This window comes from Trematomus bernacchii, unplaced genomic scaffold (genome assembly GCF_902827165.1).
Source record: "Trematomus bernacchii unplaced genomic scaffold, fTreBer1.1, whole genome shotgun sequence".
Taxonomy (NCBI): domain Eukaryota; kingdom Metazoa; phylum Chordata; class Actinopteri; order Perciformes; family Nototheniidae; genus Trematomus; species Trematomus bernacchii.
This window is the reverse complement of record NW_022987477.1, coordinates 8,544,990-8,561,601: the sequence shown is the minus strand read 5'-3', so window position 1 is coordinate 8,561,601 and position 16,612 is coordinate 8,544,990. Positions and strand designations below refer to the sequence as shown.

The 16,612-nt window shown below is 40.1% G+C and overlaps 2 protein-coding genes across 3 annotated transcripts; both read left to right on the top strand.

Moving 5' to 3' along the window:
• Positions 1–381: 381 nt before the first annotated feature.
• Positions 382–7,702, top strand: yme1l1a (YME1-like 1a). Of its 2 annotated transcripts, none has more exons than XM_034148915.1 (18): positions 382–615; positions 1,204–1,323; positions 2,031–2,193; positions 2,364–2,465; positions 2,582–2,685; positions 2,769–2,913; positions 3,091–3,198; positions 3,658–3,831; positions 3,966–4,118; positions 4,206–4,338; positions 4,425–4,487; positions 4,605–4,717; positions 5,133–5,288; positions 5,420–5,571; positions 5,659–5,785; positions 6,147–6,220; positions 6,616–6,702; positions 6,803–7,702. In XM_034148915.1, exons 1-18 carry the CDS (start codon positions 580–582, stop codon positions 6,953–6,955), a joined length of 2,163 nt encoding a protein of 720 aa, XP_034004806.1. In that variant the 5' UTR covers positions 382–579; the 3' UTR covers positions 6,956–7,702. The 2 variants fall into 2 exon arrangements, with proteins under 2 accessions (XP_034004806.1, XP_034004817.1); XM_034148926.1 differs by having other exon boundaries at positions 3,091–3,174; positions 6,803–7,086.
• Positions 7,703–8,200: 498 nt separating this feature from the next.
• On the top strand, positions 8,201–16,030 carry pks1 (polyketide synthase 1). The gene is made up of 6 exons (XM_034149998.1): positions 8,201–9,390; positions 9,479–9,632; positions 9,712–9,872; positions 9,965–10,168; positions 10,267–10,448; positions 10,541–16,030. Exons 1-6 carry the CDS (start codon positions 9,294–9,296, stop codon positions 16,028–16,030), a joined length of 6,288 nt encoding a protein of 2,095 aa, XP_034005889.1. The 5' UTR covers positions 8,201–9,293.
• Positions 16,031–16,612: the final 582 nt, after the last annotated feature.

The window sequence follows — 16,612 nt, the reverse complement described above, 5'->3', positions numbered from 1 at the left end:
ATTTAGTTGTACAGGTTACTGCCTGTATGTAAAGCATGACATGTTATTGACATGTTATTGATATGACTGTAAAGATGTATTATTTATTAACTCTTTCTGTCAAATTGCTAAACGTTTAACATTTTCTGAAAATAAGATAGCTAATGGAACGATAATAATTACATTTTGATCAGGCAGTAACGAATGTGTGTGAACTACACAGAGAGAATACAAAATACAAATATTTAATGACAGCCTAGTCTAATTTCTGTACCTATAATATGCAAATAAAGTTATATTTTTCTCATTTACTGTTTATTTCTGATAACATTGCGGTTTGAGGTCCACATTGGGGTCCACACAATGACGCAAGCTGCACCCGGTAGTAATTCAACTTGACGTAATATTGTAGTCCAGTCAATTGACCTCAGATGCCGAAGAATCCATTTGCTGTTGTTAGCTAAGCTGCTGAAAGTTGTGTAACAAGTACAAACAAAAGGACACTGCTGCTGGGAGGACTCGCTTATTTAAGTTGTTTAGAGGGCCTCCCCCTACACGTCAAATCCCGAAATCCTATTTGTGAATTGTCACTCTGCAAATATGTTTTCACTGTCAGCGTCGTTTCAGCCCCAGCAGGTAAGCCGTGGATAGCATTGTATTTTAGCTAGCTAATGTGTGCTATTCTGTCAACGTATTGCTAACTTAATGTCATTAAGCTATCAAGTCAGAGTTGCCTGTACAGGATTGTCCTGGGATGTATAGGAATAAGAAGCGGGGTCTGTCGGTGTTTATGTCCTGTGTTCTGTAACGTTCAATGACAACCTAGCTCAGCTAATGTTAGCATTAACAAAGCGACGGTCATAATCAGCCTCTGCTTATGTCACGCTGTATGCGTACGTACAGTTTTGCTTATGACTGTACCGTCTTATATGTATGGGAAGTGCTAGGTTGTAATAAAGTCGAAGGGTGCTAACTTCATTTTCGAACAGTTGAGGTTATATAACTGTCACACATCTGACGTAGGTGAGCCATACTGCTCTGTGATTGGCAACGAGCAGTGTGGAGTCAGCCTTAATAACCGATGTAATTGTCCTGACCCAATGCCCTGTATGGAAGTTTCACAACAAAATCTAGCAAACCTTTAAACATCAACTTATATTTGTGTTTAGCCTATATAGTAAGGTCATTACATCATGTGTTTTTCTCTGTTTATATATTTGCCAGATGATAGTGCCCCTCAGCCAGCTCATCAATGCCCTCCAATCGCTGAAGACCTCAGCCACAGCTTCAATCCAGACCCTGCAACAAGGCTTCATTCCAGAGCACAGTTCATATCTGAAAGAGGTGAGATGGGCATCACAGATTAAAGATATGATTCCCTGAAGGGACTGTACATAATCATCAATGACTTTTGTCTGAACTTGTATGTTTTTACACATATGTATTTCATTTTACTTAGTTGGTAACCATGAACCAGACATACAAATAATACTGAACATTGTCTATGTTGGATAAACTGTAGTAAACACTAGATCTTTATCTATTAACACCCTGCAATCACCTTTGTGAGTGAGAAAGAACCCTCTTTTCTGGAGGTTTACACTTTGATTAAACACATCAACCACAGTGAATCTCTCATGGTTCAACTTTAAATATTGTTTGAATCATTTATCCCAAAGGTTTCCCTACAGAAAAAAACATAGAAAAACAAGGTGAAGCAGTGATGTGGAAAGATAGTCGTCCTGCGTCCCTGACAAACTGAAAGGACGCTGTTAACACACCATCAAAATGTACTGCAGGCATACCCTATTTATTACCTTATAGTCAGAGGGTTGTTTACCTATATGTGTTTTTCTACTAGTACCTGCAACCTTGATCGTCTATTTAATGTTCAAATTTTTTTTTCAAATTCCTAAGTCATGACGTATGTCTAACTTCATTTCTGTCTCTAAAAAATTATTGTGATAGTAAGTAATGTTTAAAGATTTTTCCAAACCTACGTAATGATTTTATTAAGAAGATAACCTACTTTTGCTTCCCCGTATTTACAGCCCAGTGTGAGGGACCTCGGCCTGTCAGAGATCAGGGGAAGTCAGCTGGATGAGCTGCTCAGCAGGTTGCTGCCTATTCCCGCACCAGAAGAACCTCCCATTGTCCCCTCAGCATGGAGGTCGAGCCACGTTTCTGCAGACAGCTTCTTTCAAAACAAACATGGTAAGCAGCTCAGAGCGATGAGCCTTCACACCCTTATTGTTTTCTAAGAATATCTTACTTTATGGAACGGTTTCGTATCTCAAAAATGTGTAACTCAAGAAACAAATTATGCACATTTGTCAATAAATCTTTAAATATGAACAACCCTTTGTTTACTTTTTGTCTGACAGGGTTCTCACACAGGACGTTGGGGGTCTTTGGCTGCCCAATATTCCACAGACAGCACCACAGTCCTTTAAAAGCAGCTTGCTCAGAGCTACAATTCTTGCCTGGTAAGAAACTGATTTTAAATACGTAACCTGCTGTGTGAAAGTTATCAATGTGTATGAATGAGTTGACATTTTAAGGGTAGTGTTTAATGTGGCTTTCAATATGTCTCTATTTTTAGTATTGGTCCAGAGTCGGGGCTTCAAGACTTTTAGACCAACGACCAGGCGAACAGAGTATGACGGTCCGGTGGAATCTGAGCCCTACACACCAGCTTTCATGAAGGTAAGCCAATACGGGGCAGATTTGGAAGTTTAATAAGCCACATGTTCTTTTCCCAACCAACTCTTTTTCTGTTTGCCTTACAGGGATTGCTTCAGCGGGAAAAAGGACCAGAATCACTGGACGAAGTGCTGAAGCAGAAGAACCTTCCAGAGAACCAGCAGGAAGCTTTCAAGACGGGTTTCAGTGAGGGCTTCATGAGATCTCAGGCCTTCACTCAGAGAACACAAGGCATGTGGCTCACTTACTTAGCTATCAGGCACTACACTTATAAATAACAAAGATAAGCAACCTTGTATAATATTAAGATAACACCACATTTCCTTTGAGTGGCAGTGCTGAGTTAAGTTGCAGGGAGACCTTATGATTTACATAAACATCTTATAAGTGTCTTTGCTCTGTTTACAGACTCGCTGAGGAGAACCAGGTTGATCCTTATTGCCCTGCTTCTTGTTGGGATTTATGGCTTGTCGAGATCCCCGTTTCTCTCGGGTAAAGGCTCCTTTTCTGATGCTGGTTTGTTTCAGTTCTTATTCTCTCCTATGCTTACACTCAAAACCCTACATGCACACTGTGAATACAACACTTCTTGTTCATCTCCCAAAAGATGGAATGGAATAGTTTCACTTGAGCCTATTTTAATCTTAAATATGTTCAAAATTGTCCCTATTTTAAGTTAATACCTCAGAATATAACTAATAAGAGATAGCATTCCTCCTTTAGTTTGCATGTAGGGTTGGACTTATGATTCTGCTGCATTCAACAGTTACACTAAATTACAGCTATGTATATCTTTATACAAGTATGCTAAAACTTTTCTAATAGTAGGGAATAATACATGTCAAAAGGAGCGTAGATTTGCATCATAAATGTGCTGCAGTTGGCATATTGTCGTTCATTGTAAAACACTGTAAATAAAGGGAGCGTTTCTTCCGGTGTTACTGTTCTAACCAGTTGTTTGTTTTTTTCTCACAGTGAGGTTCCGCACTACATCTGGTATTGACTCTGCACTCGACCCCGTCCAGGTGAAGAATGTGACATTTGAGCATGTCAAAGGAGTGGAGGAGGCCAAGAATGAATTACAAGAAGTTGTGGAGTTTCTCAAGAACCCCCAGAAGTTCACCGTTCTGGGTGGAAAGCTGCCTAAAGGTATTTTAAAATGTCTCTAGATCTTTCATTTCCTCATTTTTTGTTGTCCAGGAAATTAGTGCACAGTGTGGCAATAGGTCTTTTCGTTGACATGCTGTTATTTAAAACGTATTATCCCTCTGTTATCCTCTCAGGGATCCTCCTTATTGGTCCTCCAGGCACCGGAAAGACTCTGTTAGCGCGCGCCATCGCTGGGGAGGCTGATGTTCCTTTCTACTACGCCTCCGGGTCAGAGTTTGATGAAATGTTTGTGGGGGTCGGTGCGAGTCGTATCAGGAACCTCTTCAGTAAGTCTGCTGGATTTGGAGAAAATGAAAGAGTATCCAGTTGAGGATTTATCGAAACAAACTACAATCTGTCTTTGTGGTTTGCAGAAGAGGCAAAAGCAAATGCTCCCTGTGTCATCTTCATCGATGAGTTGGACAGCGTTGGAGGAAAGAGGATCGAGTCTCCGATGCATCCTTATTCTAGACAAACCATCAACCAGCTGCTGGCTGAAATGGATGGGTCAGTTTTCTGCCTTTGACATTAAACAGACTTGGTGTGAAAAAATGTTTTGCATTTTGAACTCTTAATGTTTTTTTATTTTACAGGTTCAAACCAAATGAAGGTGTGATCGTTGTTGGTGCTACAAACTTTGCAGAAGCTTTGGATAGGTATGTTTACAATTCATTGTTTCACATAAGCTCTAATTTGCCTTAAGCTTATTTAAAATGGAAATTAGGGATCACTCTACTATATTTATTAACTAATATTTCTTTCCTGCTTCCCAGCGCTCTGATAAGGCCAGGAAGATTTGACATGCAGGTGACGGTCCCTCGCCCCGATGTGAAAGGACGCACGGAAATTCTCAACTGGTACTTCTCCAAGATCAAAGTGGACCCTGGTAGGTCTTAATGTTAAATATTAAGGTACTTTCTTTAAATGAATATCTCAGCAATCAAATCTCTCAGGATATCTTTCTTACTGCACTCTTTATTTGTCATCCTTATACATTTTTTGGCAATTCAGAAACTAATTGAAATTGGAAACTTAGAACATTAGATTTATTTTACGAACCAACATTCTCTTTTCAACCAATACCAGCAAAGAAAAGTGGCAACTTCTCTTATATTATTGACAAACCCTGCACATTTTGCAAGTATTAGCCTTCCTTATCAACTGAAATCGCAAAGCATTCAGAGCGGTACACCTGTGAGAATACCTCTGTTTTCCATTTCTATGAAGGGACACCATTGTCTCTTGAACACTGATCACCTTTTTATAAAGAAGGCATTTCCTATTGTGTTGCTCTGTTCCAGCCGTGGAAGCAGGAATCATTGCCAGGGGGACCGTGGGATTCACCGGGGCCGAGCTGGAGAACCTGGTGAACCAGGCCGCCCTAAAGGCAGCCGTGGACGAGAAAGAGATGGTCACAATGACAGATCTGGAGTTTGCTAAGGACAAGATCCTCATGGGTGAGTACACACCGTGTTTAAATCTCCTCTGGAACCCTGACATCACATGAGACAGATTACATCGACTCGATCTAAGATAGGAAAAATATAGAAAAGCTGAATGGAATTTTTGTAATCCTTTTTAAAACCAGGCCCTGAGAGGAGGAGTGTTGACATCGACAAGAAGAATAAGACCATCACAGCCTACCATGAGTCCGGCCATGCTATTGTAGCCTATTACACCAAAGACGCAATGCCCATCAATAAAGCCACCATCATGCCCAGAGGCCCAACTCTTGGCCATGTAAGCTCTTCCAATATACCTAATAAGTGCTGTTTTTGTCTCATTAAACCTAAAGCTAAACATATTGTCTTTGTCTCTGTCCTTTAGGTGTCCATGCTCCCAGAGGATGACCGCTGGAGTGAGACCAGAGCCCAGCTGCTGGCTCAGATGGATGTGAGCATGGGGGGCCGAGTAGCAGAGGAGCTGATCTTCGGAGATGACAACATCACTACTGGTGCGGGAGAGATACCTTTAGTTGATGCCTGGGTGTTATGTGCAATCAGCATCAGAAATTATGTTTAAGAGAATATGTTTCAACCACACTGTAACCACAATATGTATATAGTTTCTTAATACAGTCTGTGTGAACTCAAAAAGCAAATGTACCTTGACAGATCGGTGTTATAATAAGAAATACAGAATTTCATTTTTAGCAATTTGTATTTTAGCTGTGATGAAACAAAGTCTTTTTTTATAATTTGACATCCACACTCAAGTACTCCATTGCCATATTATAGTTAATGTCTGATTATATTATCTGTGTGCTGTGTTACTACACAATAGTTTGATTATTTGTATCTTTATGTGTATTTTAGGAGCCTCCAGTGACTTTGATGGAGCGACCAAAATAGCCAAAATGATGGTGACCAGGTTCGGCATGAGTGACAAGGTAACGGTTTAATTTGTTTGGTTGATTAGGGGACATTTTTAATACTTACCATTAACATAAATGACAAAAAGAAATACTCAATAGTGCTGTTTTGTGGATTTTATTGCTTTGGAAGTGTTTTTATAGTGTATATAAACAATAAAGTGGTAGCGCAAATTTCAATTTTTATTCTGATGATGTTGATTTCAGCTGTTCTTCAGAGACCGGGAGAATGGTTTATTGTTACGTTACAATGAAACCCTTCAGTCCTCTTGACACTGTAACATATAATTACTCCTAAAGCAAAAAAAGTATTTCATTCTGGAGTCCTGGGAAAAAGCTTCGCAGCGTATAATGATGCATGAGGAAGTCTATTGTTCTTTTGTCTAACGGAAGTCATTTGTGTTTTGTTGCAGCTTGGGGTGATGACCTACAAGGACGTGACCAAGCAGAGCCCCGCGACACAAGCAGCCATCGAACAGGAAGTCAGGGTTTTACTGCATGTGAGTTTCCTACAGCATTGACTTTATTTGTCAGATATGTTTAATAATGTATCTGTTTCTTAATCCATTTATTTTTGACCTATCTTCCTATTCGATCCAGGACTCTTACGCACGTGCTAAATCCCTCCTGAAGACGTACAGTGAGGAGCACAAGAAGCTAGCGGACGCCCTGCTAGCACATGAGACTCTGGATGCCAAAGAGATCAAGATGTTGCTTGGGGACAAATCACTAGACCTCCCGATACCTCAGTAGATATTTTAGAAAATCTTGTATTATGTATATATGAAGCTGTGCAATTGCGCACTGGCCTTTTGGAGGCCTTGTATTTCATTTGTTTGAATCCCTCTTATTATAGATGTGAAGATGTTTCACCCCTTATACATTTTTATTTTATCTTCATTTCTCTTGCTTTTCCTGTAGAGAAGACTTTTGGTTTCACAGCAATCTTTTTAAGAAATCACAGTTTAATTGGATGAAATAAAAATGGGGTCTCCACGTGTTTGTCCACAGGTTTCGTCAAGGGCTTATTATCCTCAACTCCCAAGACAAAAGGCATCATTTTATACAAATTTGGTAACATTACGAGGTTATAGAGCAAGTTGACAAAGGTCATGGTGCGATGAATGCTTTCATGTATGTCTATGTCTCATACACATTTGTACAGACAAGTCAACACCATAGAACCTTAAAAGACCTCAATCTAGAATGTACCAAGGTACAGTTGATTCTGCTGTTCATAATAGAGTTCAATCTCTAGATTATGTCTTTCAGTCGCATCTATTTTGTTTGTTCCTATTTATTTAAGTGCCCAAAAGTTGTTCTCTTTCTGAAATTAGTAATATTCCCTTGTGTGATTCTAAGCTCACGTGTAGCTGATATAGGAGGGGAACTGTGTATATATACTGTCAGCGTGTAAAAGGATTGCCTTTGTGCTTCTGTTTGTTCTTTTAGACAAAGGCTTTCTTGAAGCTCAAATAAAGGTTACCCTTACTCATGAAATTGGTGTTCAGTACATGACTCAATGTGATGACATGACTAGCAAATGTGTAACGTGTAAGTAACTGTTTCTATTTTTAATATCCTACAGAAGGAGTCTTTAGCATTCCTTTGAAGATAAATAACTCCAATACATATTATTTTTACTATGGGTACATTCTTTGGTACAATATTATTTAGTCACCTATTTAAAACACAAATGATTCCTAATGTTTAAATGTGTTTTTTTAACCCTCTGCTTTTGTAACTACAGCATATTTTTATGAACTGAATTCCATTGTTGAAATGGACACACACACATCAAGTAAAAATGGGAATTTTTGGATTTGGTTCAATGTGGATGCAGAGCAACACAGAAACATAGGGCTGGATAGTTCATTCAATTGCATGGCTTCTGTAGAAATATTCCTAAATGGATAAAGAGAAATGGGAGGCTTGATTTTGATTGAAGATTCTGAATACTTATGTAAATGTGATATAATTTAAATGTATCTGCAAATGATTCCTCTTTCTCATCATGGGGGTGAGTGAAGTGCTAAACACTTTCAGGATAAGGCTCCAACATAACAACATGTCCAAAAAATGAAGGCAAATATTTTCAGAATCAGAAGCGGTTTTATTAACAAGTAGGTTTGGTATGTGTGATGCATACAAAGACATAGAAAGAAAAATATGTAGCAAAATAAAATAAAATTGACTCTTATGACAGCTTTTTACAAGAACTATTTGAAGACTATTCTAACAAATTAACAATATTTGCATATGACAAATACTATATGCTGTATGTAAAGTGGAGAGCTGTGCTGATTTGAAAGAGGTAGTGTGGAGAAGAAATGTGCAAAGGAATAACAATTGAAAAAGTAGCAAGATAATGTTTGCATGATGTGATGTGCGTTAGTGTAATGCATAACGTTTTACTGGGGTTTATTATATCAGTTTGACCAGTTGTATTATAATAATTACTGTTGCATTTGTCAATAGACTTTGGTTAATAAGTATGCATATATCTGCAGATTATGTGTTCAGCCAATTAGTTATAAATACAAATAATATCATTCTTATATATTTTAAAGCATACGTTTGTCTTTTTGTAATAGATCTCAATAGAGAAAGAATGTGCTCTCTTGTGTTCTTAATCTCTTTTAACACCTGATACCTTAATCAGGTTGTCTTAATGATTATTTGTTAAGGAACATCTATGAGGTTAAAAGGTTACTATTTCCTTTGAGATACTAGGTGATCACAGGTTTCTTTGGAAATGACCACTTAGAGGACTTAAATGTCTGCCTTGAAAAAGCAGACTTTATTTGACACTGAGCTCTTTTGTTAAACTGCAAACAAGAAAAACAATGTATTCACTACTCCCTTTGAATGATCTTAAGTTACAATTAGTGTATATAGTTCCAGGTGAAGTCAAGTGAGGTGCAACAAGGCAGGGCATTGTTGCGCCCCCCTTTTCATTGGCACAATGTTTATAAAGGGTTACAGGAACAGCAGCACTAGCTCTGCCAAAGAAAGAGCAGCCAGGACTGCACATTAAGCTTCACTATGGAACAGCTTGAAGTTTCTCTTTGGGTTTTTGAATAAAGCAACCATGTCCGCAGAGCCACCTTTCTGCCATACCAGAGGAATAATGGAGGACGCAAATGATGACATAGCGGTTATCGGGATTGGATGCAATTTCCCTGGAGGTATGATTGAAGTATTTTGAATTTCTCTGTGTTTTTTTTCGAGGTAGTCTAAAGGTTAATTCTTGAATTGTGGTACATTCTATTTTAGGTGAAGGTTTGGACAATTTCTGGAAGGTTCTGTTGGAGGGAAAGAACTGCGTTGTGGATATTCCACCAGAGAGATTTGACACCACCTTTTGGTATGATGCTGATGAGAGCAAACCCGGAAAGACACAAACAACCAAAGCAGCTCTAATAGAAGGGTAAGCATTTTCTGGCAAAATCAAATGTTAATCCCCACATTTTAAAACATGTTGATAAATCTGCTATTTTATATTTCAGGTTTAATGAGTTTGATCACAGGTTTTTTGGCATTACTGAAGTAGAGGCTGATTTCATGGACCCTCAGCAGAAACTCCTTCTGCAGTGTACATACAGGGCATTAGAAGATGCGGGTATAGCTATGGAAAGCATCAGCGGAACCAGAACTGGAGTGTACATGGGTAATTACTATCTTTCACATACATAAATCAAAAAGTCAAATCATATTGTTATGATAAACACACTGACATTTTGTTTTTGAATGGTATTGCAGGTCTAATGAACAGGGATTACGAAATACTCCAAAGTAACAGTCCAACTACGATTAACCACTACAACGGCACCGGTACAGCCATGAGTGTGGCGGCCAATAGAATATCCTTCACCTTTAATCTCACCGGCCCTTCATTTGCTGTTGACAGTGCCTGTTCTTCATCTTTGGTGGTGCTTCATTTAGCCTGCCAGGCTATAAAGCAAGGTATGTGGTTAATATTTTTCCCATACAAATGTCATTCCTAAGAGCAATGCATCACATTCAAATGTTTCATATTTTATTTCACTCTCTTTTTCAACTAGGAGACTGCGATATGGCTCTGTGTGGAGGAGTCAGCTGTATATTAGAACCAAGAGTGTTTGTTGCTCTCAGCAAGGCAAAGATGATCTCACCTGAGGGGACCAGCAAACCTTTCTCTAGCAGAGCAGATGGCTACGGTAGAGGGGAGGGTTGTGGTGTAGTTCTCCTGAAGCCGCTGAAAAAGGTAAGATTTTTACAGTAATTTCATGCTATTAATACACTTCAAACAGAAGGGAAAATAGATAGTCTGCTAATAGTGTCACTTTCTCTACAAAGGCCATAAAAGACTGCAACAGAATATGGGGTATCATCAGCAAAACAGCGGTCAACCAAGATGGACACTCTGTTACTCCGATTACCAAACCATCCATGACACAACAAGAGGAACTCCTGCGCAACATCTACTCAGAGTCTGACCTTGCAAATGTCCAGTACATAGAGGCACATGGGACAGGAACCCCAGTTGGAGATCCAACAGAAGCAGGAAGCATCTCAAATGTCATTGCTAAAGCCAAACCTCCTGGTTCAGAGACGCTGTGGATTGGCTCTGTCAAGGGCAACATTGGACATACAGAATCTGCAGCTGGAGTGGCCGGACTGATAAAGGTACTTTTAATGATGAAGCATGCAACCATTGTTCCGTCAGTTTTCTACTCAGAAGACAATGCCAGTGTAGATGTAAAAGCTCTTTGTATAAGAATTCCAACCAAAGCTGAACAATGGGAGACAAAGGGGTCATTAGAAAGGGTAGCTGGGATCAACAGCTTTGGATTTGGAGGCACAAATGCACATGCGATTGTAAGAGAGTACAGACAGACCACGGTACCAAATCAGATCCCAAAAAGCTGTACAAATGTCTTTGTAACATCTGCAGCCTGTGAGAAATCATTTATTCTGTCTGTCACTGACACCTACCAGAGGCTTTGCAATGATCAAACTGTTGACTTACAGGCCCTGTCCTACACTTCCGCATGTGGAAGGAGTCATTCTAGGCACAAATATAGAAGAGCCTTCCCAACATCTTCCCTCTCAGAGTTAAAACATCAGCTGACATCTGTGTTGAAAGCAAAGGTTGAATCAATAAGTCCTGACATCAAGCTGGTCTTTGTGTTTTGTGGAAATGGCGTTGCCTACAGTGGTATGTGCAAACAGCTCCTAACAGAGGTTCCTGTTTTCAGAGATAAGGTCAGAGAAGTAGAGAATCTCTTTCAGAGTCATAAAAACATCAGCATCAGTCAATGGCTTTCTGGTGAATATGATAATAATGATTTCAGCAGGCCAAATGTTGTCCAACCTCTTATTTTTGCAGTTCAGGTTGGAATTGCAGCCCTCCTAAAGCACTGGGGTATCAAACCTGACGCTGTGCTTGGACACTCTGTTGGTGAGGTTGCTGCTGCTCACTGTTCTGGTCTTTTGTCTCTTGAGGATGCTGTGAAAGTGTTGTACCACCGCAGTACGCTCCAGAATAAGGTCACAGGAGGAAAAATGCTTGTTGTTAGTAATGTGGCTGTAGAAAAGGTATTAAAAACCCTTCCGGAGTTTGCTGGTAAAATTTGTGTTGCGGCGCTCAACAGCCCCCAATCCTGCACTCTGTCAGGAGATGCAGATGCTATAGCCATCCTTCATGAGAAGCTGAAGATTATGTTTGCAGAGAAAAATCTCTTCCTCCATGAACTAGATGTACCAGCAGCATACCATAGTCATATGATGGATCCCATACTTGATGACATTGAGACAAGTATTAATCCCTTGTATGCCAAAAACAAGGAGTGCAAACTTTTTTCAACGGTGACTGGTAAATGTTATTCAGATGGTGACTTTACAACAGGCAGCTACTGGGCAAAGAACATTAGGGAGCCTGTTTTATTTGAACAAGCACTGCACGCTGTCACCAAAGACAAGCACTCAAGGACAAATGTGGTCTTTGTGGAGATTGGGCCCCGTAGGGCTCTCCAAAGGAACATACATGAAACTTTTGGAAATAACACCGTAGTTCTTCCCTCAGTCCAACCAGAGAAAGATTTCAGCACAATCTTGTCCACCGTGGCCAAACTCTTTGAACTAGGCAACAGTGTAGATTGGCATCAGCTGTACAGGGGTTATGAAACATTGCCCACAGAGTTTCCAGTCTACCAGTTTGTCAACACAACAAAGGAATTGCATTTTGAAGCTGTGATAAAAGGTAATGAATCATCTGCATTTCCCCCTCACATGCTCATATCCCCAATAAAGCAGGATAACAAAGAGTACATATGCAACCTCTCTTTAGAGACTGCACCATATCTTTGGGAGCATAAAAACAATGGTGTTCCTATTGTTCCAGGCGCATTCTTTGTCGAACTGGCTTATGCCTCAGTGATGGCGAGTTTAAGGCCAAAAAAACCTGTATCTCTGCTCCAGCTCAGTGTAAGATTTGAGAACCTGTTTGCACTAAGCTCAAACTCTCATCAGTTGAAAGTGACTCTGGAACCTGGTGAGAATGGAGCTTCATTTAAAATACATTCTCCTGTCGCAACACATTCCTCTGGAATGTACAGATATACAGATGGCCAAACGCAGTTAGAAGAACCAACCATTTGTCTTGACATGATCTACCAAAGGTGCAAATTGGTTATGAAGAAAAAAGAGATTTATTCTATTCTATCTCAAGCAGGATTTGAATATGGCAATGTCTTTGAACAGCTTGATGATGTGCATTTCGGAGAAGATTTCAAGGAAGCTGTGACAGCTATTCAAGTCCCAAAGGAACTTCTAAAACACCTTCATGACTATTTCATCCACCCTGTGCTATTGGACTATTTCTTGCAAATGACCGCTGTGGTAGCTATCGGAAGGCTAACAGCCAAGCAAGGATTTCCCTCAGCAATCAGTAGTGTAGCCATATCAGCACCACTACAGGAGAATATGGTCATGTACTTGCGAGCCACTCAAGAGACTCCAGGTTTCCTTGATGTGTCTGGTGTCTTTTCCAACACAGATGGTCATGTACTTGTGGAACTTATAGGGGTGAGGATCTCATTTTTGGGCAATTGCTCAAATGGTCTTCAGTCACGTTTTTTCCACAATGAAATGACCTCAATTACTGACAAGGAAGACTTGCAAAATTCAAAAATTAAAGCAATAGTTTTTGAAGACAAACTTGGCATTGCTAAAGGACTAAGGCCATACTTACACCCAGAGTCCGCATTTGTTGAAAGCGGTGAGCATTGGATGGCAGATCAAATTCGAAAGTTAGTGTTGGACTCACTTAAAAGCAATGTGGATTTGGAAAATGTTCTCTTCCTTTGGGGAGTAGATGATTTCAGTCACTTGTCACCTGAGAAGATGCTAGACCGCTTGGTGACTTGCTGTGAGCTATTTCGCCAGATTGTTTTAGTCTTGAAAGAGAGCAAACGCTCTTTCACTGTCCGAGTCATAACCAACAGATCAAGAGAAATGACTGTGGACCATGTAAGTCCTGGTTTTGTGCTGTCTGGTATGACAAGGTCTTGTGCAGCAGAGATTGCAGGCCTCTCTTTTCAACTGATTGATCTTGCTTCTGTGACCGGTGAAGACATTCAAACGCTGGTTTTTGTAATCAACACCTGCCAACATCACGAGGTCATGATCAGCAATGGACATGCATCAACAACGAGAATTGTAAGGACCCCCATGAGAGAGGAGGTTTTATGTGAAGGAGATATGCGGTCAGGAAATGAGGACGACTTTGTTCTTCAGACAACTGATCCATACAGGATGGCTCACTTGTCTGCAGTCCTCTATGACACAAATGCAAGTCCTGTCCAAGAGAAGTCTGTTGAGATTCAGCTGACCACTTTATGCGCTCATTCATCAGATTACTTTCCCGTCACCATTTCACATTTGAACTTTGGCAAGACAATGTATTGGAACAAGCATACATCACTGAATCACAAGCTTCTGGCTTTAGATTTCAGTGGAATTGTCACAGCTGTTGGGAAAAATGTATATAATCTAAGAGTCGGAGATCATATTGCTTCCTGTTATCCAGTTGCTGCCACCGCAAAGATCATAATTCCTGAAGCCGTGTGCTACAGCACCAAAAAACTCCCGATTTTGAAAGAGACTCCATGTGTGTCTTACTTCATACTGGCCTGGGAGATCTTGCAGAGAATGCTGTCCAAGGTAGAACAACAGCACAGAAAGCTGATCATTATCTCCTCCAACTCTGCCTCTGCTCTGATGAAAGTGTTGGCTTTGTCAGCAAACAGGTCAGGCTGGAATGTTTCCTCTCTTCCACACTTCAGAGGACAATCCCTGCATTTTGATCGGAGTCATGCATTTGTATTTCTTCCCCCCTTTGATCACTCTTGGCAGGGGATGCATGACAGTGGTAATCGCGATAGACACATTGTTTTTGTATGCAACAATCACATGTCCTCACTCACAGCGAACAGATTTGCAATGCAGAGTGAGCACATTCATGTGCATACACTTAATGTGGCTAATGTTCTTCAAAGAGCCAATCTGCAAGAACAAAACAGGAATATCTCCAATTGGCTAATGTCATTAGGTTTTGATTCATTATCTTTACCTTTGAAAAGGGAGACCTTTCAACTATCACGCACGAACAAGCATCAGACTGATGCAGATGATGAGTCCTACTTTACAACAAAGACGGTGCAGCAAGTTGTTCTAGACCAAACAGAATCACACTGTCCAGTGTCTGATATCCCTTTCCTTCCAAGGTCTGGAAAACTGTTCAAACAGAGCTGTGTTTATATTGTCACCGGAGGGCTCTCTGGATTGGGACTTGAGACCGTAAAGTTCATTGCCCATAATGCTGGAGGTTGTATTGCAACGCTGTCCAGAAGTGCTCTGACTGATGAAATTAAGTTTGAAATGGAAGTTCTCCAGAGAAGATATGGGGTCACAATAATGAATGTCCAATGTGATGTTTCTGTGTCGACGCAGGTCTTGCAAGCAATCTCAATGATTAAACAAAGATTCCACTCTTGTCCAATCAAAGGAGTGTTTCACAGCGCGGCGGTGTTACATGATGCGTTGATCGAAAACCTTGATGAGTCCCTCTTCCGAAAAGTGCTGCAGCCCAAAGTGTGTGGGGCTCTAAACCTGCATTATGCAACACTTCACAACAAACTCGATTTCTTTGTGTGCTACTCCTCCATCTCTTCATTTATTGGCAATGCCTCACAATGTAACTACGCTGCAGCCAATTCTTTCCTCGACAGTTTCTGTCATTATCGGAGAAACCTTGGACTTGCTGGACAGTCCATCAACTGGGGTCCTTTGAACCTGGGTCTCTTGTTGAACAAGGACCATTTCCAACAGTTTCTGGAGGCAAAGGGGATGATGGTCATGGATGTGTGTTATGTTCAAAAGGCACTTGAAACATGTCTTGTGATGAACAGACCACAACAAGTCATATGTAAGTTCAACTTCAAAAATCTTCACATTCATGTGCTTTCACAAAATGCCTCTCTCCGAGAGCGGCTGTCAGCTTTAGTGGAAATGGAGTTTAAGGATTATCTCAATAATGAGCCTAGGGTTCAGCATTTGTCTTCGCCACATGAAAGTGTCAGAAGAATTGTAAGTGACATCAGCAATGTTAGTGTGGATGAGCTGGATGATGACTCAACTCTGTGTGGGCTGGGCATTGACTCAATGTTGGCCATGACTCTTCAGAACAAGATTTTCCAAGAAACAGGTGTAAATGTACCTTTGGTTAAAATACTGGACCCCAACAGTACACTGGCCACCTTGGCAGGTATTGTAATGAATGGATAATTTCCCCTAAAAAAAATGGGTGGGAAAAGCATTTGCAGACATGTGAAAATGATTGGACTGCACTTATTCCACAAGGACGGCTGTGTTTCAGTGCTCTGGTTTTACTCTTATAGGAGTGATACAGTTACAATTATTTCGATAGTCTTGTAACCCTAAAATAATTATTGTATATGCTATATTAGTACTACATACTGATTTATTTTTACTTTAACTGATCTGTACAATATCTGTAATCATCCAAATGTGCTGTGGTTGCAGTTCCTGGATATGTAAAAAACACATTTTATGTAAAAGTCAAAATGATTTTTTTTCTACTGGCAAATGTGTTAGTGTAGCAAAAGCTTGATATAGCTCATAACCATGAAAACCACTGTCATTGTCACTGCACTTGTATTGTGTCTTGTTTGCTTTGTGATTTTAAATAATGAGCGTTGGCCCAACATATGTACCATGGGGGCACAATGTTCAAAAATAAAATGTCTTGGCTTTGAAATGGGTTTTTGAATCTTCACATGTTTAATTTGTATTTTCTAAGATGTGTAATCACTAAAGAAGGGCTACTGCAATTGTGAACAAATAAAA

Bases quoted from the DNA above. Each gene is read 5' to 3' on its own strand.
- yme1l1a (XM_034148915.1), top strand. From the start codon at position 580: ATGTTTTCACTGTCAGCGTCGTTTCAGCCCCAGCAG. The intron at 616-1,203 runs GTAAGCCGTGGA...TATATTTGCCAG, and splicing joins CGTCGTTTCAGCCCCAGCAG to ATGATAGTGCCCCTCAGCCA. The intron at 3,199-3,657 runs GTTTGTTTCAGT...TTTTTCTCACAG, and splicing joins AGGCTCCTTTTCTGATGCTG to TGAGGTTCCGCACTACATCT.
- pks1 (XM_034149998.1), top strand. From the start codon at position 9,294: ATGTCCGCAGAGCCACCTTTCTGCCATACCAGAGGAATAATGGAGGAC. The intron at 10,169-10,266 runs GTATGTGGTTAA...TTTTTCAACTAG, and splicing joins CTGCCAGGCTATAAAGCAAG to GAGACTGCGATATGGCTCTG. The intron at 10,449-10,540 runs GTAAGATTTTTA...TTCTCTACAAAG, and splicing joins TCCTGAAGCCGCTGAAAAAG to GCCATAAAAGACTGCAACAG.